Source organism: Saccopteryx leptura, chromosome 6 (assembly GCF_036850995.1).
Source record: "Saccopteryx leptura isolate mSacLep1 chromosome 6, mSacLep1_pri_phased_curated, whole genome shotgun sequence".
Lineage (NCBI taxonomy): Eukaryota > Metazoa > Chordata > Mammalia > Chiroptera > Emballonuridae > Saccopteryx > Saccopteryx leptura.
The window spans coordinates 53,370,609-53,396,736 of record NC_089508.1 but is presented as its reverse complement, the minus strand read 5'-3'; the positions used below and the strand labels follow the sequence as shown (position 1 = coordinate 53,396,736).

At 36.0% G+C, this 26,128-nt stretch overlaps 1 protein-coding gene across 3 annotated transcripts in view; it reads right to left on the bottom strand.

The window, feature by feature from the left end:
* Positions 1-26,128, bottom strand: part of DENND4A (DENN domain containing 4A) — a 128,083-nt gene that overhangs the window by 50,945 nt on the left and 51,010 nt on the right. For all 3 annotated transcript variants that reach the window (XM_066343722.1, XM_066343723.1, XM_066343724.1), the window contains exons 6-14: positions 24,421-24,590; positions 22,967-23,208; positions 19,837-19,903; positions 18,449-18,507; positions 15,742-15,886; positions 15,299-15,474; positions 11,163-11,263; positions 7,594-7,812; positions 5,693-5,838 (exon numbers count right to left, since the gene is read on the bottom strand). In XM_066343722.1, the coding sequence (XP_066199819.1) occupies positions 5,693-5,838; positions 7,594-7,812; positions 11,163-11,263; positions 15,299-15,474; positions 15,742-15,886; positions 18,449-18,507; positions 19,837-19,903; positions 22,967-23,208; positions 24,421-24,590 (1,325 nt within the window). The remainder of the gene's footprint in view (positions 1-5,692; positions 5,839-7,593; positions 7,813-11,162; positions 11,264-15,298; positions 15,475-15,741; positions 15,887-18,448; positions 18,508-19,836; positions 19,904-22,966; positions 23,209-24,420; positions 24,591-26,128) is intronic.

Genomic DNA, 26,128 nt, shown 5'->3' with positions numbered 1-26,128 from the left:
CATGTGGATCCTGGTCGGGTGCATGCGGAAGTCTGTCTGCCTCCCCATTTCCAACTTCAGAAAAGTACACACACACACACACACACACACACACAGTACACTATAAAGGCTGGAAAATAAAACTGAGAAAAATTTCCCAAAATGTGGAGATGAAAGACACAAAATCAGAAAATGGGATGAAAAATGATAAGAAAATTAAGAGGATCAGGCCAGGAGGGCCAATATCTAAATAATAAGTATTTCAAGCCCTAGCTGGTTAGCACTGTGGTTAAAGCACTGTCCCAATAAGTTAAGGTTGCAGTTTGATTCCTGGTCAGGCACAATATACAGGATCAATAAACATGTAGGTACATAGAAAAACAAATTGATATTTCTTTCTCTCACTAATATCAATAAAATTTTTTTTAATGATATGTATTTCAGAAAAAGAAAAGAGAAAATTGAGAAAAATTAAAAGGAAAAAACTAAGAAAATTCCCCAGATTTTGAAGGAAATGAGCCCACTATTAAAAGGGCTAATAGGTATCCAACTCAATGAAGAAAAGGCCTACACCAGGCATAGCCTTCAGAAATTTTAGAGTACAGTATCAGGGATATTTTAACACTTCCAGAGAGAAAAAGAGATCAAGCACAAATATCAGAAATCAAGATGGTATTAGACTAGATGTCATTCTCAACAATAACACTTGCAGTTAGAAGACAATGCAGTAATGACTTCAAATTGTTACATCCAACTAAATTAGCAATCAAGTATTAGCAGAGAATCAAAAACTATGCAAACAAACAGGGCATCAAAAATGTACTCTTTCTCACTAAGCTACTGGAAGATGTTTTCCACCATAACAAAGAAGTAAATCAAGAAAGAAGCTATTGAAGCCAGAAAGCAGGGGATCTAACTCCAGAGAGAGGGCAATATAACTCCCAAGATGATGGTGAAGAAAAATGATGATAGATGAGAAAGCAATGAGTTCAGATTGGAACATAAAGATGGAACACTCAGCAATTTAAAAAAAATAGCACATAGATTATCTCATATGTTAGAATAATTGAGACTAAAATTTTTTCACTTTTGGGCCCTGGCCGGTCAGTGGTAGAGTGCAGCCTGGCATGCAGGAGTCCCGGGTTCGATTCCCGGCCAGGGTACACAGGAGAAGTGCCCATCTACTTCTCCACCCCTCCCCTTCTCCTTCCTCTCTGTCTCTCTCTTCCCCTCCCGCAGCCAAGGCTCCATTGGAGCAAAGTTGGTCCGGGCGCTGAGGATGGCTCTGTGACCTCTGCCTCAGGCGCTAGAATGGCTCTGGTCGCAACAGAGCAATGCCCCAGATGGGCAGAGCATCGCCCCCTGGTGGGTGTGCCGGGTGGATCCCGGTCGGGCGCATGTGGGAATCTGTCTGACTGCCTCCCTGTTTCCAACTTCAGAAAAATAAAAAAAAAATTTTTTTCACTTTTGTAGAAGACTTTGGAGAGGAATTAATAGTACACACAAAACGAGGAATAGTGGTTATTAACTTCAGGGAAAACAAAATCAATACATGAAAATCAGTTTAATCATCATTCTACACAAAGTGATAATTATGCCTGGCCAGATAGCACAGTTAGTATAGCATCATCCTGATATATCAAGGTTGTGGGTTCAATACCCAGTCAGGGTTCATACAAGAACCAACCACTAAATGCATTAAGTGGAACAACAAATCAATGTTCTCTCTCACTCTCTCCCTTCCTTTCTCCCTAAAATCAATCAATAAATTAAAAAATATTTTAAGTGATAATTATATTAACAGTGAACAACCATTTGACGAAAAGTCATGTTATAACTACACAGAGAGAATTGTGATGGTGGTGGCAGAGAGACATTAATAAGCAGCAATAAAAAATTCACTATTTGGAAATCTTAAGGTAAATGACTGAAGAAGTATCTGAAAGAGAAAGCAATGACCTCTGGGGAGCAGGAACTAGGAGTGAAAAGGAATAGAACCTAGCTTTATAAAATTATTTGACTTTCTAAATTATATCATGTTTTAATGTGGTAAAAATAAAAATTTACTTGAAAAATATTTGGCAGCAATATTAAAAGTGGTTATAAGATCTGGTTATGTAAAAAATTAAGAAGCTATATTGTAATTATGTAAAAAAACTCTGAAAGTAAATGTAAAATGTATATTAGATCATTTGGCTTACAAAGTTTTTTTCTTTTATTTTCCATACTTCCTGTTACTTTAGTCATTTAATAAAAATGTTAAAAAATTAAACTTTCAATAAAAACAGAGAATACCTAAGACAAGTATTTTAAAAAGTATTAGGAACATTTCAGTGATAAATCATATATAACCCCAATAGTATTTGGCATCCATGGGCAACCCAAAACAAAAGAAGAGCTCTATACACAAATATTTTTATGCAGAGGAAATGGTTTTATAATTATAATTATAAGGTCAGCAACGATAATGAAACTGAAGAGAGCCACTGGAATAAAAGGTTTAAACAAATACCCAAGGTCATTGGAAAGGAAGCTGGAAACTACTCCCATATCTATGATGGAACATTCTAAGAGAACTTCTTGTCAATGAGCACCAGGGGCTCTTTGTTTTGTTTTGTATTTTTCCAAAGTTAGAAGCAGGGAGGCAGTAAGACAGACTCCCGCATGCGCCCGATGGGGATCCACCTGGCATGCCCACCAGAGGGCAATGCTCTGCCCAGCGGGGGCCTTACTCCATTGTGGCCAGAGCCATTCTAGCACCTGAGGCTGAGGCCATGGAGCTGTCCTCAGTGCCCCGGCCAACTTTACTCCAATGGAGCCTTGGCTGTGGGAGGTAAAGAGAGAGATAGAGAGGAAGGAGAGGGGGGAGGGGTGGAGAATCAAATGGGCACTTCTCCTGTATGCTCTGACCGGGAATCAAACCTGGGACTTCACACGCCAGGCCGACGCTCTACCGCTGAGCCAACATGCCAGGGCCAAGCACCAGGTGTTTTAAATTTTTAATTTATTTAAAGAAAATTTTTTTTAAAATTTATTTAACAGCTTCTCTCTCTCCAGACCTGTGTCTACTTTTTACTCTCCAGCCACTATGCATAAAAAAAGCCTGGGGACAACTGCTCTCCCCCTTCTCTGCTTCTTCACCTCCCTCAGCCAGTGGCTTGGTTGGTCTGAGCATTGGCCTCAGGTGCTGAGAACAGCTTGGTTGATTTGAGCATTAGACCCAGATGGGGGTTGCCAGGTGGGTCCCAGTTGGGGATCATGAGGGAGTCTGTCTCACTATCTCCCTTCCTCTTAAATAAATCAATCAACCAATAAATAAAATCTTAAAAAAAACAACAAAAATAAAGGGGTGTATATCAGGCTTTCCATTCTACTATAAAGTTACTCTTTCCTTTTATATAATTAATATGTATTTTGTGTGGAGGTACTTTAAAACTACGTAAAATTCTGTTTCTTATCAGACTCTTGATTGATATCTGTGTAGACTAATAGTTTCCTATTTTATTTAATGGGTTACAATCTATTACTGACTTTAGATATTTGAATCAAACCAGATATAGTCATTGAGAAAGTTCCTTTAAACTGGCTTGTGTTTCTGCATGTTGTTTTTGTAAAAACACGTCTATCATTCGTGGGGCAATTTCTTGTTTTCTAGCATAAGCTACTTCGGGACTCATTCGTACTTTCCTTGCCCTAGACTTGGGACCAATCATTTCTCCAAGGAGTCCTGGTGGAGAAAGATATTTAGGAACCAAAATCTGTACATTAGGTGTACTCACTAGTATTGGGATATGGCTGCTCCCAGGTCCTCTCAGTGTACAGAGCTAAGGAATGTAAGTATGTATGTGTGTGCACTTAGATTATTTATGCATCTTTTTATACATATTAAAAACCAATGAGGCCTGACCTGTGGTGGTGCAATGGATAAAGTGCTAACCTGGAAATGCTGAGGTTGCTGGTTCGAAACTCTGGGCTTGCCTGGTCAAGGCACATATGGGAGTTGATGCTTCCTGCTACCCCCTTCTCTCTCACTCTCCTCTCTAAAATGAGTCTTAAAAAAATTAAAAACAAAAAAACAAACAATGATGCATGGCCTGTGGTGGTGTAGCAGAGTGTTGACCTGGAATGCTGAGGTCCCCAGTTCAAAACCCTGGTCTTGCCTGGTTGAGGCACATACACTTCTCGCTACCCCCACACCCTCTTTAAGATCAATAAATAAAATTAAAAAAAAAAAAGAAACAACAACCAATGATATCATATGGAACATCCAATTGCATTCCAATATTACAGGGTTTATTCTGATTTTCTCCTTTTCTCTATTAGTAAATCCCTTCTCAGTCACTGGAAAATTTTATTATCTTTAATACACTTATTATTTTATCAATCCCCTATATGTAACATTCTCCCCTCTTCACCACCACCCTTCCCCCATGCATATACCATATTTCTCCATGTATAAGATGCATCCTTTTTCAAAAATTTTGGGGTCTAAAAACTGGGTGCATCTTATACAGTGGTTGTAGAAGTGTGGCATTTTAAATGCCATAGATGGAACTGACAACGAGGCAATATATGAAGACAATAATTCATCATCAGACACAGATGAGGACAAGCTAATAGATGGGAGTTTTAACAGTGATGAGGAACTGTATGAATTTTATGATGAATAAAACTTGAGTACAATAACTTTATGTAATACATTTTTTTTCAAATTTTGGGCCCCACAATTAAGGTGTGTCTTATACATGGGAGCATCTTATACATGGGGAAATACAGTAACTACTTTACCCTAATTTGGCATTGACAGCTCCTTCCAGGCCAACCCCTCTGCCCCACCAAGCTGGCATCTCCCTCATCCAGATCAAATCCTGACATTCCCTTTGCTATCCCTACCCAATGGGGACACCCTCCCTACCGTACTCTGGCACTCTACTCTGTCCTCATCTCTGCATGATGTCCTTGTTCTGCTCAGGTCCTGACCCCCTGCAGCAGTCTATCTGCCAGAATGGACACTCTCTCTATTCGGCTCATCTGGATTCTCCATGCTAGGCCACCATTTGCATGGGTTTTCTCCTCACCTGGCGTGGGCTCTGACACCCCATGCTAGGCTGTTCTTCCTTCCGCACCCCAGTCAGGTTTTGAAGGTTTTGATACCTTTCTCAGGGTCACTGTCCCTAACATCCCCTCTCTCCAGCATAGATATCCTACCTCATGAAATTAGGACTGAAGGAAAAGGGAAAGTTTCATACATAAAGTTAAAATATAATTAATTCACTTAACTTACGCTACAACTTTCTCTCAAATTGTAGAAATATTCAGGTGATATATTCATTATGCTCTATGCCCATGTCTCAGCATGTGACAATCCCTCTTAGACAAAAAGGGGAGGTGATAATTAGGAACGCTCAAGTTTGAGGTCTACAGGCTCGAACAAACCCCCACAGTCTGTAAGTGGGCAGGCAGGGTTACAGACCTGGCTGCCAAATAAAATTCACGATTTAGAAAAACCCTGCAAAGCATTCCCAGGAGGTTGTTGGGTTCTATAATATCTGGTAGGCCACCAAAACTTTCATGATAAAGGGTCAATGATGGAATGAAGTTAATTTAGATTTTGTTAAAAGCTACTACAAGTTATAAATAGAAAGTACAATTCCTAACATTTATAACAGTCATACAAAACAAGTTAGAGCATTGTAGACAAACTTTTACTTACTTTATCTACACAATCATCAAAAAACGCCAGGCTTGCATCTTTATCACTGACAAAAGAACATTCCTCAATGAAGCGAATAAACATTTGTGTTTTGGTCATCATGTTATAGAATTTTTGATGTGATCGGTCCCGGCTTCTTAAGAAAGCTATTTAACATAAATTTACAATGTCAGAATATATTTGATATAATATCATTTATAGAATCATAGAAATTTTAAACTAGAAGGAACTGGATCAACATGTTATCTATACCTTACCATTTTGCAGAAAATTAAGACCCTGAGAGGGGAAGTGACCCAACAAAGACAGCAACAAGAAAGGAACTTGAATCCAGACCTTTCTTTTTTTTTCTTTTTTTTGGATTTTTCTGAAGCTGGAAACGGGGAGAGACAGTCAGACAGACTCCTGCATGCGCCCGACCGGGATCCACCCGGCACGCCCACCAGGGGCAACACTCTGCCCACCAGGGGGCGAGGCTCTGCCCCTCCGGGGACTTCGCTCTGCCTCGACCAGAGCCACTCTAGCGCCTGGGGCAGAGGCCAAGGAGCCATCCCCAGCGCCCGGGCCATCTTTGCTCCAATGGAGCCTTGGCTGCGGGAGGGGAAGAGAGAGACAGAGAGGAAGGAGGGGAAGGTGGAGAAGCAAATGGGCGCTTCTCCTGTGTGCCCTGGCCGGGAATCGAACCCGGGTCCCCCGCACGCCAGGCCGACGCTCTACCGCTGAGGCAACCGGCCAGGGCCGAATCCAGACCTTTCAAACTCTCAATCAGAATTGTCTCTGTTGTCCCCTCACTACTTTGCAGATTACACATAAACTAGTAAATGTGAAAGCATTTCAAAACTGCGTTGCATGTTATGTGCATGTGGCTCGTGCTCTCTCTTTCCAGAGACGTGTAGCTTTTTCAAAGCAGCAGTTATACCGCCTCTAGTATTCATTTATGTTTATGTCATACTTACTGTAACAGGGTAAAAGTTTATTTCCTGATTTCACATTCCACCTTGCTCACTATACTCAATTACACAACACTTGGGTTTTCTTTTGGGTCCATGAACCCAAGCTCTTGCCAGCTCCAGGGACTTTGCATAAACTGTTCTCTCTTCTACTTTCCCTTTGCCTGGTTAATTTCTGCTCCTCCTTTCGAAAACAGCTCAGATGTGAATTCCTCAGAAGGGCCTTCTGTGATCTAAAGTTGTGAACTGAATGTTCATTTATATTACTTTCAAATTGCTTATCTTCTTCACTATAAGCTCCATGGGAGAAGTGACCATGTCTCTCTTTTCTTTCTTTCTTTTTTTTTTTTTTTTTTGTGTGTGTGTGACCATGTATCTTTTGCATACCACTATATACTTAATGCCTATCATTTGCAGGCACTCAATATAGGTTTATTAAAGGAATTTCTCTTTTAAATGTTAAATACTGCAAAAGAAAATAAATAAATACTATGATACATAATGCATTTTAGGGCTTCCCAACATTTTTTACTTTGTGGCATAGACAGAAAATAATATTTGTAAAGCATACAGAAGTAAAACAAATGAGTCTGCTCAAGCCTGGAGGTGACTATCCCAGGCTACTCAGCATGCCCCCAACATTGTCTGGCTGTCCTGGAAACTAACAGCGACAATATCAACAGACCTGTGACACAGTGCAATTGTACATGTTTAGAAATCTCTGTACTTTTCAAATAGTTCCTCGTGCATACTTTGCCAATGAGATTATATCGAATGTGCCTGAGAAATAACGAGTCCTATAAAAATGGACTACCAACAGAGCTGTTATTTACATACTCTCAAAATAGGTATATATTTTGATAAATATGAGCTATTAACCCAGAAAGCAATTAAATCATCACAAAGTTAAGCTCAGTAATATGACAGCTGTAAAACTATGCAATCACTCACCTTGTAGGGCAAAGAGAGAACTTGCATCTGTGGCTGTCTCAGATGGGGCTTGTGTTATTGGTCTTAAGTATGATCTATAACCTTTTAAAATAGAGGCCATGAAACACAAAAATGCCTCTTGGATTTCCAAATCTATCATGTGCAACCTCTTTCCAGAATTAAAATCATAGTCATTCATTGTTAAGTCCATTAGTCCATCATCTCTTGGTCTCTGCTGCACTGTAAAGAAATGCAGTATTAGTGTTCTCTCCAAATTGTCAAAACTAATGTTGGTAATTGTACCAATATAAATCTATTGTATATACATATCAAGTCGTTATGTTGTACACCTTAAATTTACACAGTCCTCTAGATCAATTATATCTCAATAAAATTGAAAGAAAAAAATTCGTTGTTTTCAAAAGGGCTCAAGCTACCTCAACCTTTGTTTATATAACTTCATAATATGTAAGGCCTAGCAAAGCTTGCTGTATCACTTTTTAGGCTCTGCTGAGTACATTTTACCCAATTAAACATAAAATGATCCCTATTATCTATCATAAAAAATGTTCATGTTCTAAAATAACTATATATAGATTAATAAATGAAGATCCTAACAACCATATCAACTGGACACAGGGTTAAATGCAATAGACCTTTCCTCTTTTTTTTTTTTTTTGGACAGAGACAGAGAAAGAGTCAGAGAGAGGGACAGATAGGGACAGACAGACAGGAACGGAGAGAGATGGAAAGCATCAGTTCTTTGTTGCGGCACCTTAGTTGTTCATTGATTGCTTTCTCACATGTGCCTTGACCAGGGAGCACCAATAGAGCAAGTGACCCCTTGCTCAAGCCAGTGACCTTGGGCACAAGCCAGTGACCGTGGGCACAAGCCAGCAACCATGGAGTCATGTCTATGATCCTACGCTCAAGCCAGGAACCCCGCGCTAAAGCTGGTGAGCCTACGCTCAAGCCAGATGAGCCCATGCTCAAGCCAGCGACCTTGGAGTTTCAAAACTGGATCCTCTGCATCCAGTCTGACGCTTTATCCACTGTGCCACTGCCTAGTAAGGCCTTTCCTCTTTTTAAGAAAGAATGTAAGTGCTTATAGGAGGAATATTCTGGGATTAAAACGTGAAAATCAATGCTTACTATTCCTTGAACATTTCAATCCTAAAGCTATTAGGTAGTAAAAGAATAACTTTATAGTAGAGAAGACACTGGCAGACACCACCTAATGAAGTGATCAAAGTGAACATCATCATCAATAATGGGACAAACTGATACAGTGCACAATCTGATAAGGATGCTATCTATGAAAGGAACTCAGTATCACTTCTGCAAGACTCCTATTAAATATGCATAATCTGTATTTATCATGAGGACATTCAGACAAACCTACGTCAGACCATTCAACAATAGTAAGGTTCATCTTCAAAAGTGTCAGGAAAATGAACAAAAAAATTGAGGAACTGTTTAGAGAAAAGGACACAAATGAGACTTGAAACTAAATACAACATCTGATTTGGAAATGGATTCTTTTGCTGTAAAAAACATTATTATGATAACTAGTAAAACTCAAATCTGGTTTGAGGATAAGAATGGCAGTAATGCTGAATGTGAATTTCCTAATTTTCATGGCTGTACTGTGTGATACTGCAGAATGTACTTGGTGGTAGAAAATACATTCCACTTGAAAGTGATAGGGCATTTATTCTCAAATGGTCAGGAGAAAAAAGTTTGTGGTCGCTTCAAAATTGAAAAGCTTTTTAAAATATGAGGAACAATAAATCACCTTACAAGTTTTTTTTTTCTAAAATTCTTATCTAAAAAAGTAGCAGTATTAGATAGAACGTGGGCATTGAAACAGAAGGCCTGGGTTTTAATCATTTGTTTCAACTGTGTGATCTCTAAGAAGGTACTTTATCTCTCTCAACCGCATTATCCTCACCTCAAAGTTGCAAAGATAAAGAATGTATGTGAAAGTGTTCTGAAGCTATAAAGTGTTATACAATCCTCAACAATCAGTATTGTTTATAAGTCTGTAGTTTTAAGCTTTAAGATTCTGCCCATCAATAGATTTAGATGGGCTATTTCACTGATTTTCATAATATTTAAATATTGTTACAAAAGCTGCTGGATTTCTCAGCTATTCAAAAGAAGTACGTGCACTTTTAGAAAACAATTAACTAGGTAGCTTAAACTCAAATAAAATTCCATACATAATTGATTTGTCCCATAAGATAAAATTTTATTCATTTGATGTCATTTTTTTTTACATCCCAGTGTTTATGAGCCATTTCCAAATTATCTACTTGTTGTGAGGTTTACTTTGTAAATACTCTTTCATGTCTATTTCCAAGTGTGCTATAAGCACCTTGAACCCTCAGGGGTATAAGCCACCTTCTCTGTTTATATTTCACCTAATACATAAATAAGAACCTAAAATATTACTACAAAATCACTTACTATTTTTCATACAAGAAGTCTTACGTAAATTATGGGCTCTGAATGGACCGTTGTTATAAAATACCAAGAGAATTAAATAAAAAGAAGATTTAATTTTTCTTAGTAATTATGGATCACTGTCAAAAAAATTTTTTTTGAGAGGACAGGGGAGAGAGAGACAAAAAGAGAGAGAGAGAAACACTGATTTATTGTTCCACTTATTTATGAATTCATTGGTTGATTCTTGTATGTGCCCTGACCGAAATCGAGCCCACAACCCTGACGTATGGGGATGATGGTCAACTGAGCTATCAGGCCAGGGCCTATCAAGATATTCTTATATAAGCTTTTTACTGAAATATTCCATATCCTAATCAACTTTCATTTTTGATTAATTTCCTAATGCTTTTAGAAAGTTTCTATTTTAAAATTTTTTGAGGTAAGCACAGTATTAAGATCCACAATGCTAAGGTGAAAAGCATATGATCTAGCTCTCACCCTATTGGAAATCAGCATTTTCTAATGTAATTTAAACCGTCTATATCAGCGGTTCTCAACCTGTGGGTCACGACCCCTGTGGGGTCGCCTAAAGCCATCGGAAAATACATAATGCATATCAGGTATTTACATTCCGAATCATAACTGTAGCAAAATTATAGTTATGAAGTAGCCATCAAAATTATTTTTTGGTTTGGGGTCACCGCAATATGAGGAACTGTATTGCAGGGTCACAGCATTAGAAAGGTTGAGAACCACTGGTCTATATTATATTTTCAAAACTAACTTTCTATTCCATGTAGGAAGAAAATACGCAAGTGGAAATGCTTTTTTATTTTTTTCCAAAGCATTTTAATAATGGTAAAATGAAAAAAAACAACTGCTTTAACCTCTTTTTGAATTTTATTATTCTAAAATGGTTCTATAAAATTTGTGATAGATATAAAAAATAAATTTTATAAATCTCCCATTTGGCTTCTAACAATTTTTTTTCAGTTTCTAACAAATTTTGCACTAATGCTCATTTGCCTTTAAGATTTTAAAAACACTTTCCTTAAGATAAACACTATCCTTTTACAAGTAAGGCAAAGTAATTGGAGTCCCTTCCTCAGGTTAAATTACTTCCCTTTAAGTTAGACACTTACATTTTGCCAATTGCTGATGCAAATTATTCAGTGTGTTCATCAGATTTTTACATGGTTTCTTTGGAAGTATCTTCCAGGCTACATTTTTCTTGTCACCAGTCCTGAGATTAAATGGCAAAAATAATATATTTGTTAGATGGACCTTTTGGGGGGAAAAATAAAGAAAAGCACATACTTAATATATATAAAAGAAAACATATTGAACATAAAATGAAACAACAAAGTATTCCAGGTAACAGAAGAAAATACTGGGGTAAACTGAGATGTTCAATATTCAAAAATTAATTTATATGAGGGTGAAACCTTGCATTAAATATAGCTCAAAATTAGGAATTATGTTGGTACTGAGTAAATTCCACTTGCACTTAAACTCCACTTGAGTCTCTAGACACCTAAATATTAAGAAAACCCTACTGTGTGAAGATTTATTTATTCTATATTCTAAGAAAAACCACTGTAGAAAACTATTGATAGCCCTGGCCGGTTGGCTCAGCGGTAGAGCGTCGGCCTAGCGTGCGGAGGACCCGGGTTTGATTCCCGGCCAGGGCACACAGGAGAAGCGCCCATTTGCTTCTCCACCCCTCCGCCGCGCTTGCTTTCCTCTCTGTCTCTCTCTTCCCCTCCCGCAGCCGAGGCTCCATTGGAGCAAAAATGGCCCGGGCGCTGGGGATGGCTCTATGGCCTCTGCCTCAGGCGCTAGAGTGGCTCTGGTCGCAACATGGCGACGCCCAGGATGGGCAGAGCATCGCCCCCTGGTGGGCAGAGCCTCGCCCCTGGTGGGCGTGCGGGGTGGATCCCGGTCGGGCGCATGCGAGAGTCTGTCTGACTGTCTCTCCCTGTTTCCAGCTTCAGAAAAAAAAATTAAAAAAAAAAAAAAAAAGAAAACTATTGATAAAGTTATCAAAATACTTTGGTATATTTAAATATGGTTTCTTAGTTTCCTAACAGTGACATTTATTTTTGTTTCTTTCAGAAAAGAAATAATCTATAATATAAATTAACTGAGTAAACTATAACATTCAAAATACTTTTATAATTATGAAAGTGGGCAGTTGTTCTTTAAACTACATATGGGGTAGGAGAAGAAAAGAGCATGGTGATAAAACAGCATAAAGGTTTTGAATTTAATTACAGCTTTGTTTATTTCATTCTTTATTAAGTCTTTTTTCTACTTCAACAGCAATGAATATTCATTTTAGAAAACTTGGAAAATATATACAGAAAAAGGAGAAGAGAAGTAAATCACTCATGCGCTCACCACCAAAGACAGCAAGGTATGTAGTAAAACTTGCTGAACTTATTTCCCCCAATGTTCCCTAAACTTCCCACAGAATAAAAAGGGCAAAGATCACTGAAAACTAAACAAAGAAAAAAGAGAGGATGGGAAAGCTTAAGCTGACAAAGAACAACTGTCTTGGGATCACCCTACCTTCCCACAAATGAGTATAAAAATACAGATAGGACAGGGTCAAATTGCAGCTGTCCTGCTGTGAAGGTTTTATCTCATCTATAAAGTGACCAGGAGCATGAAATCCTACATTACAGTGAGAACACAACATACAAACACTATTTACTTCATTTTCATTTTTATTTTGCAACACAGCACTCCCACTGTACTTTGTCATTCACTGTATGCACGTTTCCCTTGCTAGACTAGATGATGAACAACTTAAGAAAAGGCAGTGTACTTGGCTTGCCTTTTTATTACTGGTGCTCAGCAAAAAAAGGTATTCAAGATATGTCTATAGCATAAATGAATGAAAAAGACTTTGGTAACATTTCATTACATCTAATTATTTACTCAAGTAATTACTTTCCTTCTCTTATCCTTGATATCTTCACTTTAAAACTTGGCTGAGTAGGGCAGTTTTATTTAGCACCTGAGCTTGGACCTATGATAGCTTTCTGCATTTTCATTCATGGTAACATCATTTACATGGTTACTATTACATAACTAGCCAATAATTAATGGTAGATGTATTAGTTTGGAGTCAGACAGTGATAGTTTCAAAATCCAGTTCTGGCAGTTTGACTTATGTGCCTTTTGGTAAATTACTTACAAATCTAAGCTTTGGTTTTCTTATCTGTCACAGGGTTAATAAAAACCACCTCACAAAATACAGAGAACAATATGAGATAATTTAGGCTATGCATATCAGGTACTAATTTCCCTTTCTTCAGACATTTCTTGACATTCACAATATATTCTGCATTAAATGGATCTAAAAGTCAGAAAGAAAAAAGGAAACTGAAAATTCCATACACAGAATTTAATTTTCTTTCAAATTTCAGGTTGAGGCTCTAGAAATTCTGGAAGAAGGGAAGTAGAAAGCTGTGGGTTTACCAGTTCAGTTCAGTCCTCCCATATGTTTGTTAGGGTGATAACATCAAGAAGGAAGAATACTGATGAGCGCAAATGACTCAAGTTTCTTTGAGTCTTTAACTCATTAATGATCAAAACGGAAAGATAAAATAATAAGTTATTTTAACAAATTGAGGGAAAGTATAAAAAGAGGGAAATGTAATTTACTATGTAATAAACATAGTAGATACTCATTTCCTACCCTTCATTTCAATTTTTAAAACATTGTATTAGGTAACATTAGCAACTGGCAAATAAAAGAGATACTTTAATATTTAAAAACTTAAATATTCCTGGTAAAGAATTACATATTCCTGGTAAAAAGCCTTTAACTCTATCAATTCCATATATAAAATGATTTTTATGCACAAAGTATATCCCATATTTTCTTGGTTAGGCTTTCTCTGAATAAAAGCTTTTTGACAGCTTACATACGTTATAATCAAAAATTTTTTTTGCTAAATATTTCTGATGATGTAGGTATTTGAAGTTCTGATGTATGACAAACTAGAATTAATGTAAGATTTTGGAATTAAATCAAAAGGCTCTAACATAGCACATGCATATTTAAAAATGAAGAAAAACCTATTTCACATATACATGCTTAAGTTGTAAAAGGCTAATCAGTACTAGCTTTTGAGTTTTACTGATAAATTAACTTGCAGTTATTTTAAGTATGACCTGTGAAACACAATAAATTAAAAAATTAAAAAAAAAAAGAAAAAGAAAGACGACATGATGAAATGAGTCTTTCCTGAGTCACACAGAGCTGTGCTAGGGTGGGACTGGAAGACTGAACTCTGACCCTGTGTCTCGTTGTTCAGTTCTAACCACATTTTCTTGTAATTTATTTATTATTCAACCAATGAATGAGTCTGTCATGTGCCAGCATTGGGGCCTTGATATCAAATCCTGTCTTAGCCCTTAGGCAATTTCTTGCTCAATTGTGGGCAGAATATATAAGTATGATCAGAAAAATAGTGATAAAAAAATATTTGTGACATCCACTGTAAGGCAATAAAAAACCATTTGGGAAATTTGTAGACCCTAATAAAACAGGTATCTTTTGGAGAAAAAAAGTATGTCCTGTGAATTCAATGTGGTCACTGCACCAATTTCCTTTCCCCTAAACAGCATAAGTATAATTAAACTAAAAATAATGATATAAGAGAAACACAATTATAAAAAAAGCTATAAATATATAGCTCTAGTAGTACAACTTAAATATTATTCCAATAAAAGAGGGAAACATAAAATCCTTACACTGCTAGGGTATAAAAGTAAGAAAATTATGTAGAATTTAAAAGTTATTTAAAAATTTAAAAATATTACATTAATTTTGTTATTAAGTATCAGTATTCTAATAGCAGCACACTACACTAGAAATAAGATTGAAATATGAAATCAAGGAATAGTATTTTAATTCAATTTGTGTTTCACCCATACTTACATGACTAAATACAAATAAACTTTTTCTATTTCTAACCTCAATTTCCCCTCTGCTAAATTTCTAGGTAAGCACAAGATTATAATGTTTCTTAAATATTTAAAAAGCTAAGAATGAAAGGTACATTTTCTTCCCCATAAAACCTTCTCCAATGCCCTAAATCTATCCCGCTGCAGCATAGTAAGAGCTAATTCAAAGATGATAATAGTTCAAAACACAAAAATAATATTGCTGAAGGGAAATCCTAATAAGCCTTTATAAAATAAACAATTATATACATACATTATGAGGTAAATGTTGGGTGTAGAATAACTAAAATGTACTTACTGAGAAATAGTGTTGGTATCTAGGTCAACACAACTAACATCTGGTGGAGGGTCATAGAGATCAAAGTATCTTGAATCAATTCCTACTATGAATGGACATGGTGCACTCAAGACATCGGCTAAAGCCAGTGGGCAGAGAGGAACATACGGGCATGGCCAGTGGAAAGGGAATATCATCTTGGATAAACAAAAGATAGCAGAATATTTAGCTGTTTGACACTGAAGCATAATTTATCAGCATGCACACAAAAAAATGTTTTTTAAATATTTATCATCTAAAATCTAATGCTTGAAAATGCATTAAATAATTTTAACTAGTGTTAAAGATCAGAAAATTTAAATGGTTTTCACAACATAAAAACTCATTACACTCTGAATTTTAAACATTAAAATAGCTTTAAGTTATCTGAATATATTTTCACAGTAAGAAACTGTGATACTCACAGACACTAATGCTTCTGTCACACTTGTGAGCACAGAAGGCCGTAAGGAATGAATGAGAATCTTATGTTCTGTTACTGCAAACACCAGTAGGGTCACAGCATTTTCAGGGCCTAAATTCTGAAGTAGTGTTGAGAACTTGCCACCGCTGTCAACCCAAACAAAAATATGTAATTAATAAAATAAAGATCCAATAACCTCATTACCCAAAATAATTTTTTTAAAAGTTCATAATTAGTATAGGATTTGTATCATATATTCAACTTTAAATGTGACTGTTGATCTGATGTAAGGAAAACACTCCATCAGAAACACACTCTGAAAGCAATGGAGATTTTTATGGTTTCAAAATCATTCAATTCGTCAGCATTGTACTCAACATGGAAAATGAAAAGGCGCCTGCTTTATTTTATAAAGATCTACCACATAAAGTCCAAATAAAGAACTTGATTTATGAGAGGGATGCTTTGATTGAAAGTAAATCCTTTAATGAAAGTTTTGGCTCATTTTCCACTGCAATAATCAGAAAAACTAAATGACTTACAGGCTCCACCTCCCTTAAGGTAAATATATATGTTAAAATTTTGATTTAGGAAGAGATTATCTTTCATATTATAATAATAATAGAAATATGAAGTCAAGAGCTATCAAGGGATGATATACACATACAAAGCAAATTCACAGTCAAAACTACAGTAACAAAATATTGTGTTGACAAAGTAAGTAATTCAATAAGCCAACAAATATTTTGTCTATATAATGCTAAATAATTGGCTTTACTGAATTAAATTTTTTTAAATAAAGAAAAACTAGTAACAAAAGTTTTTGGAGAAATGAAGAAATATGTCCACAAGCCTGACCAGGCAGTGGCACAGTGGATAGAGTGTTGGACTGGGATGCGGATGACCCAGGTTTGAGACCTTTAGGTCGCCAGTTTGAGCACGGACTCATCTGGTTTGAGCAAAGCTCACCAGCTTGGACCCAAGGTCGCTGGCTCGAGCAAGGGGTTACTCGGTCTGCTGTAGCCCCACAATCAAGGCACATATGAGAAAGCAATCAATGAACAACTAAGGTGTCGCAATGAAAAACTAATGATTGATGCTTCTCATCTCTCTCCGTTCCTGTCTGTCTGTCCCTATCTATACTTCTCTCTGGCTCTCTCTCTGTCTCTATAAAAAAAAAAAAGTGCACAAAACACTTGTGCCTGTTCATAGCGACATTATTGAATGAATGGATAAATAAAATGTGAGATTTTCACAAACTGAAAAATTTGTTGGAAATAAAAAGAAATGAAGTACTGATACACACTACAATATGGATGAACCTTAGAAACATTCTGCTAAGTGAAAGAAGCTAAACTCAAAAGGCCAAATATTATGATTCCACTTATATAAAATGTTCAGAATAGGCAAATCTTTAGAGACAGAAAGCAGATTAGTTATTGCCAAGGGTTGGGAAGGTATGTGTGTTTGTGTATGTAGTGATAGGAGAAACAGAGAAAGTAAGCTGCTTAAAGTATACAAGGTTTCTTTTTAGAGAGATGAAAATGTTCTAAAATTGATTATAGTGATAGTTACAGAACTCTGTGAATATAACCAGTAAACTGTACAATTTAATTGGGTGAACTGTATACTATTGTGAATTATATACCAATATAGCTGTTAACAACAACAAAAAAATCCTTGTATAATTTAGAATCATTTTTACATAGTCTCAGCCAGTACTTCTAGTTTATTTTTGGCTTAAACAAAGGTTAAGAAAACACTGGTCACTCTGGGCCAAGACCTAGTGATGAAATAATCTGCAATTCTTACAAAATTAATGTCAAAGATGGTACCAAGTCTCCCTTAAGTATGTGCTACAAACAGATTAATTATATTGTATCTATTTTTCTGTTGGAAAAATTATACAACTAATTAAATTTCAAGAAATGATACCATAGAAAAGAACATTTCATAATTTATCTGAACTCTTAAGGTGATAAAATACATTGTTCTACTCCATGGTTTAATATATATTTATAGGTATCTTTAGTTTGAGGTGGAACTGAAAATTAATTGCATTTGAATGTTCTTCAAAAAATATTTTAAGCTAATTATTTTCATAATCTACATACATATGTACCTATTTATATAGTAATACTTGATGAAAACAAATGCATACACAAAATACCAAATACTACTGTAAAAGTCTTTCTTTTTTTTTTTTTTGACAGAGACAGAGTTAGAGAGAAGGATAGGCAGGGACAGACAGGAACGGAGAGAGAAGAGAATCATCAATTTTTCGTCATGGCACTTTAGTTATTCATTGATTGCTTTCTCATATGTGCCTTGACTGTGGGGCTACCGCACACCGAGTAACCCCCTGCTCAAGCCAGCGACCTTGGGTTCAAGCTGGTGAGCTTTGCTCAAACCAGATGAGCCCGTGCTCAAGCTGGCAACCTTGGGGTCTGGAACCTGGGTCCTCCGCATCCCAGTCTGATGCTCTATCCACTGTGCCACTGCTTGGTTAGGTTAAAAGTCTTTCTTTAAGAACATTAACCTCAATATTAAGTATAAGGAATACAGATTAGAAACAGTTAAATGAGAAGTATCATATTTCCATCACCATTTGAAATTTCACCTAGCAAAGAGAGAAAATATATATTTGAATATTATTTTGGCTCACACTAGATTTAGCGAAACATAAACAGAAATGAAGTTTTACTTGCCTTAGTGGAAGAGGTGAAGAAACAGGCTGACTGAGAATCAGGTTATCATGTGGTGATAACTGGAAGAAGATTGAAAATAAAGTATCTGAAATATAAACTTTTAAAACACCACTTTCTGGGAAAAACATATAGACTAATGAGGATGCAGTTTCAATATTATTTATTCATCAGTGTAATCACTAAGATCCTGAAAAAGATGTCCTGATCCCTGGCCTCTTCTGACAACTAACTTTTCTACTCTAAATCCTAGATTTTTTCTGCTGTTCTTCAATGTTTCCCTGATGCCATTTTAACAAATCTGTATTCAAAGACTAAATTATTCATTTACTACCATAAAACCAGAGTTAGCAAACCTCTGGTCTCCAGGGCAAATCCACAGGCCATCTGTTTTTATAAGTAAAGTTTATTGGAACTCAGCATTTACAAATTAACCTCTAGCTGCTTTTGTGCAGTAACAGCAGGACTGAGTAGTTTCAACAGAGATAAGCATGACCTGTAAACACTAAAATATTTACTGTTTGGTCCTCAACAGAAAAAATTTGCCAACTTCTGCTATAAAACAAATCTGTTATGTGTATTCAAACTGAGTGTGCTATCTATATTCTGGCACCAAAGACCAAGAAGTAAGACAGGGATGATATGTAAATGTGCAGGCATTATAAAACTTATCAAATGATATTTTTCTAGACATTTTATCTGTAGCAATATAATAATGCAACTATTTTATCTACATTTTTAAGTTTATGCAGATTTTCACATATTTGTAAATATCTATTTGCTAAATGACTTCTAATTTTGAATGATACCCTATTTCTATTAAGGGCTATGATAAATACAGTAAAGCATAGATAGTGATACTACATAAAAATATTGTCTTATATAAATCACTTCATAAATTATTAAATAAGCAGAAACTCATATATCAAGGGTACAAAAAAAAGTATGAACAAAAGAGGAAACATAAAGTCAACTGGGAAAAGAGATGGGGAAAATAATTTATTTTAAGCTTCTCCTGTCATAAAGATATTAGCATTCCTTCCTGCTATATGAAAACACACTTTTCCTTCTATGTATTCTAATACACAACTTAGGGAATAAATGCCAAAGCCACAGAAAACTTAGAACAAATTTAAGAAAAGAAGTTCCTTTTTGTGTTCATAATGTCTACTGCATCTTTAATTCTGCAACCCTTTACTTAAAGGAGAAAAATTAGTTGTCTGAAAGGCAGGTAATAAGACAAGAGGTGCTCAAACTTCAAAATTTAAATTGCATCTTATTCTCTTTTGATCTCATTTGATTGTTTTTCCCATTTAAAATTATTATTCTTATGTTATGTTTTGACAGAGCCAATATTTATTCAACTGGGCACACATATAAGAAAATCTTACCTGAACTAAAATCCGTGGTCTCTGAGGAGATGGAAAAGGAACTTTATGCATAAAATGAGAAATATGCCTTAAAAACAAACAAACAAAAAGCCGATTGATTCCAAAGTGAGTACCATATGCTACAAAGGTCGACATGTCACCACAAGTCCAAGTTAAGTCAAAAGCTCTATGAACCTATAATTTCGAAATCCCTACTAAAATGAAAACAAGTGAATAACCAAAAATCATTTGTCCCATTAAAGTTGCATCTACCTAAATTCAGTAACTTCTTATATTAATAGTTATTTGCATTCAACACTGTTTATGTTATTTATATCTCAAAGATCATTTAACCTTTTACCTCTCCCTACGTAGATAATATTACAACATATCAGAGATCTGGACATCAACAAAGAAGCTAATTTGTATATTTGTAATATACTTTTTAATCAACTGCTCATATTTTAAAAGTGAAACAACGTTTAGAGTGCTCCAGAAATATAGAAGGGTTTAGTTGTTTCTAAAAGATGAACAATTACAGACCCACCTTTTACTGAACTTTGCTTTACCATGCTTTATAGATGCTGTATTTTTTACAAACTAAATGCAAGATCCTCCAGCAGTAAAAAGATTACAACTTGCTTTATTACAATACTTGCTTTATTATGATGGTCTGGAATGGAACTCACAATATCTCTGAGGTTATGCTTATACTTCCTATTAAGAATAAACATTCTATTACTGATTTTATGGTTTTTCTTCCAGAAGAAAATGGATAATAAGCTAGATTGAAGTGTTTTGTATTGAACACGATGGAAAAGAAAAAAGGCAACAATAGTGAGACACCCCCCCTTTTAGGAAAAAGTTATTTTATTTCTGCACTACTTTTCTTTTTTAAACATTATTTCAAAATCATTGGTTTCAGATCTGGGATAATTTCAACTGGATAAAGAACATTAAAAGGGAAATTTATTAATTTTACAGGCATGTTTTGACTGCTTGCTATGCATAAGATACTGGCAGACATTATGGGAATTATAAAAAAGTGTATACTATCACTTTAAACTATGGAAAATGTCCATGAGCATATTTGGTACATGATAAATTGTCTTTGATATTTGGTCCTGTTGACAATGTCCATGCTTAGAAAATGTCCTAGGGTTCAGATAGCCCATAACGTTTATTTATACTTTTGGCTTACAGGATTAATACATAAAAAATACTATGAAATTTTATTTTATTTATTCTTTTTTTTTTTTTTTTTTTTTTTTTTTTTTACAGAGACAGAAAGAGTCAGAGAGAGGGGTAGATAGGAACAGACAGACAGGAACGAAGAGAGATGAGAAGCATCAATCATCAGTTTTTCGCTGGAACACCTTAGTTGTTCATTGATTGCTTTCTCATATATGCCTTGACCGTGGGCCTTCAGCAGACCGAGTAACCCCTTGCTCAAGCCAGCAACCTTGGGTCCAAGCTGGTGAGGTTTGCTCAAACCAGATGAGCCCGCGCTCAAGTTGGTGACCTCGGGGTCTCGAACTTGGGTCGTCCGCATCCCAGTCCGACGCTCTATCCACTGCGCCACTGTCTGGTCAGGCTGAAATTTTATTGATCCAATAATTGTATTGTGGCTGTACTGCCAATAACCCTTCTCGCCTCAGTAACCTAGCTGGTAATGACACACAAGGTTAGGCAGATGGGTCAACATAGACCAAATGTCTCCATGGATGTTCTGAACAGGACCAAATCTCTGATCATCCCTATAATATATAAACTGCATCTGTCAAGTCTAGGTGTAGTGACAAAAAGGAAAATACACAATTTTCTGAAAGACTACTCAAATGCCCTCCCTTTTCCACCTACTTACGTGTGTGATGCCAGGTTCATATACTTCAACCCACACAACATATTGCAACAGATTAAATACAGAAGCACATATAAGAACCTACCTGTGTCCAGTTAATCCAGATATCAGATTTATAAAAATATAAAACAATGTCACTCTTCTCACTAATTATTTTTTATTTTGGAAAAGTTATTTTTCAAAAAACGATACCTATGTTAACATGTAATGGGTTTATTATTTTTAAAAATAAGTTAATAAATACTTTTAAAGTTCTCAAGTTTTAGTTTCTATTATAGTAAATAGCAACAGATATAAGATATAAAAAAAAAAGGGTTCTTTGGCATCGTTGTTTTTTAATAAGAGTATAAAAGGGGTCCTGAAACTACAGAATGTGAGAACTGCTGTATTAGAATACTGACAGTAGGAAAAATTAAAGAGTAATACTGTACACCAAATGTTCTTATAATTCTATCACTTTCCAACTGTCATGAGAGAGAATCCAGCCTAACAACACAGAAGAAGTTAAGTGATAGGATGGTATAAAATAAACAGTACTCAGACAATGGAGATATTAAGATCTCATTTGTATCTTTATATTACTTTATGAAACATTATTTCATTTTAATCTTAAAGTAAATCATTAAAATTTTTAAAAGAATAAAGAATGCACTTATTTTTTTTTAAAATATATATCTAAAAATAGCAAGAAATATTTTTAACAGTTAATAATAAGCTCAAATTATATGTAAAATAAGAATTACAAAACTTTTTAAAATTCTACTTAGGATCTCCAAAACTCACAAGAACAGCAAAAAAAAAAACACTTATTTTTTTCCCATTGATTTGAGAGGGTGGGGGGAAGGAAGAGAAAGAGAGAGAATGGGGAAGGGAGGGGGAGAGGGGAGAGGCGGAGAGAGAGAGAGGGAGAGAGAGAGAGAAGCATCAACTTGTTTTTCCACTTACTTGTTCCCCTTAGTTGTACCCTCACTAGTTGTTTCTTGTATGTGCCCTGACCAGTGATGGAACCCGTGCCTTTGGCATGCAGGCACAACACTTTATCCACTGAGCCACCCAACCAGGGCCATAAAACAGTTACTTTTGTTAGAGATAAAGTTATTTAAAATAACATGACTTTAAAAGTATAATAGTGAAACATTCCTAATTAAAACAACAGTTATTATTTCTAAATAACACCTGACAAATCTAGATTCCATATAAAATTTACCGGTACAATTCAATAGCCAGTACAGGGACCACACATAATGGAAAGATCTGCCAAATTTTGAACCAAGAAGTCTTCTCACTTACTTCTCAATTGGAAGAACATGAGGTCCAGAGATGGAATAACGATACAAAAAAGTCAGAAACTTCCTGAATGCATCAAAAAAAGGCCAGTGAGAAAGAAGACAGATGCATTTACTAGTGTGAACTGTTTTGGAACTATCAGATTTTCCATCTGCTGATGATGCTAAACCCAAAAGAAGTCTCTGTTTTTCTGTGAGGTTTTCCTCAGGATATGATTCGTAAAACTGAATAGCAGCACCATAGACCTGAAAAATAAGTAATGTATTTAGTAAATACACTTTATATCATTTATTCAAATCACATCATTAGTTAAATATTTAATGAATGAGCCATTATGAGCCAGGTCATTATAAGCCACTAAATGCCTGTGAGTCAGGCAAGGTGCCAAGTACCAGGAACATAATAGTAAACAGACATCACTTTTTGCTTTCTTGAAGTACATTACAAAATAAAATAAAATTTAAAAACTCACCAAGAGCTACTCTCACATTATTCTCTCTCTATATATATATTTTAAAAAGTGTTTCAATTAGGGCCCTGGCCAGCTAGCTCAGTGGTGGAGCTTCGGCCCAGCATGTGGAAGTCCCAGGTTCGATTCCCAGTCGAGGCACACAGGAGAAGCTCCCATTTGATTCTCCACCCTTCCCCCTCTTCTTTCTATCTCTCACTTTCCCTCCCTCAGCCAAGGCTCCATTGGACCAAAGTTGGCTCCTGGCGCTGAGGATGGCTCCATGGTCTCTGCCTCAGGCTGTAGAATGGCTCCAGTTGTAACGGAACAATGGCCCAAATGGGCAGAGCATTGCCCGCCCCCTGGTGAGCATGCCAGGTGGATCCTGGTCAGACGCATGTGGGAGTCTATCTCTGCCTCCCTATTTCTCACTTCAGATAAAAAAAAAAAAAAAAAAAAATCAGATTGCATTTGTTTTATAGAGAGTGAAATAAATTATATCCATATTCTCTACAAGAAAATGATTAAGAGCTATTATTTAGCAGACAGTGGTACAATTTTAGATAAGGAAATAGAAATTCCAACTTCAAGGATTTAACTGAATTTCTCTGGACCTCAATTTCTCAATCTGTAAAACAAGAATGTCAGATTAGATGACTCCCAAGGTCCCTTTCAACTAGAATAGTTTATGATTCTAAATGCATTGCATATTTAATAATTTCTTTGGTATTACTTTCAAAGCTTCTGTATCCCAGAAAATAAAGCAATGAAGGATCGTCATTTCACAATTTAAAAATCTTTCACCATATTCATAAGAAAAGCATTTGGGTATATGGAAAAAAATGAAAATACTCTCTTCCTATGTCACTGTATATAGTTACCTTAATCAAATGAAAAAGGTATGTACAATACAGTAGATTCAGTTTAACCAGTTATTTTTTCCTACTGTTCCTTGTATTCTATAAAATTTAAATTAAAAATTTGCTGATACAACTTGTTAAAACAGTACCTTTTCAGCTGAGGCTCCAGTTAACACAAATGTAGAAAATACAGGGAGAGGGTATTTGCTATTTGGTGGCCAACATTCAATAGTTGCACCCATTGGTAAACAAAATAGAGGAACAGATTCTGAAAGTGAGAATGACTCATAATCTTCTTGAGGATATCTACAAATTAGACCTATAAAAACAACAATAAATATCAGGTAATCATCTCTTTAATTTACGTGCTCATAATTTGAATGATGCTTAAATGCTTTATTTAATACATTTCAAAGTTCAAAACATTGCATATATGTATGTTCATCAAATAACTGAGTGGTTCAATAGGATTCATATAGATTTTAGTACTCAAACATGATAACTATTTATATTAACTGCTTAATATTTATCCTGCTTTATCCACAAAGGCTAAGTAAGGCAAACAAGATTATCTTACAGAAATATACATAAATACACACATACTCAAAAATTCAGTGTGGTCACACTACCTTAAAGCACATAAATATACTTTTAAAAAAAATGTTTCAGTATGGTTACCTGCATATATCCATTTCATCAGCACTCAATAACTTTCCCCCAGGAATTTTTACACATTAAAATAGACATTCTCTAGGAGTATGTTTATCTATAACTTCTGGTACAAATACAAGAAAAATACTAATAAAAATATGAGACATATATTTACAATGTTTTTAATATCAACTCAAGCCCCACTTCTAAAAAATCCCAAATTATATGAAGATAGGGTTTCACATGGCCTATCATCTCATGTTAAATAAACCAGTTTGGAAAGTGGTCCAGGAATCTTATATTGAACACACCCTCTAGCAGAGTCTCATACTGGATTTTGTGGGACTAGAAATAGAAACTGGGTTCCCTAAACTTGAACAGTAAAAATCAAGTGGAAACCATCAGTAGATGTGATCTTAAAGACAAAATGATAAACTAGGAATACCAGTGGTTGTTCTGTCACTAATATCTGTGTGATTCTGGACAACTCATATACTTCTAAGATTCTGGTTTTCTTGTCTATAAAGTGAGATGAGCTAGATATACTAAGGTCCAAGGCAGGTATTAAATTCTCTAATTATATGCTGGCCAGCTAGTTGATCCCATGAGGGTCTACAGTTAATTGTCCACTACTCTCTCAGGTCATAAGGCAACAGCATAGGCTTATTTTTTCTTCTTTTCCAAGTGAGAGAAAGGGAGATAGGGAGACAGACTCCCACATGCACCCTGACTGGGATCCACCTGGCAACTCTGTCTGGGTCCGATGTTCTACTCATCTGGGGCCATGCTTGAAATTGAACTATTTTCAGCACCTAAGGCAGAGGCTCAACAGAGCCATCCTCAATGCCTGGAGCCGATGCATTTGAACCAATTGAGTTATAGCTGCAGGAGGAGAAGAGAGGATGATAGAGAGTGAGAGAGAAGGAGGGGGTGGAGAAGCAGATGGTCACTTCTCCTGTGTACCCTGACCGAGAATCAAACCTTGGACATCCACACACTGGGCTGACGCTCTACCACTGAGCCAATCAGCGAGGACCAACCTAGGCTTTGTGATGAGGTCCTTGCTGGGTGGCTCAGTGGGTAAAGTGTTGTCCTGGTACACCAAGATTGTGGGTTCGATCCCCGGTAAGGGCACAGGTGAGAAGCAACCAATGAGTGTACAATTAAATGGAACAACTAAGTGGAACAAGGAGTTGATGCTTCTCT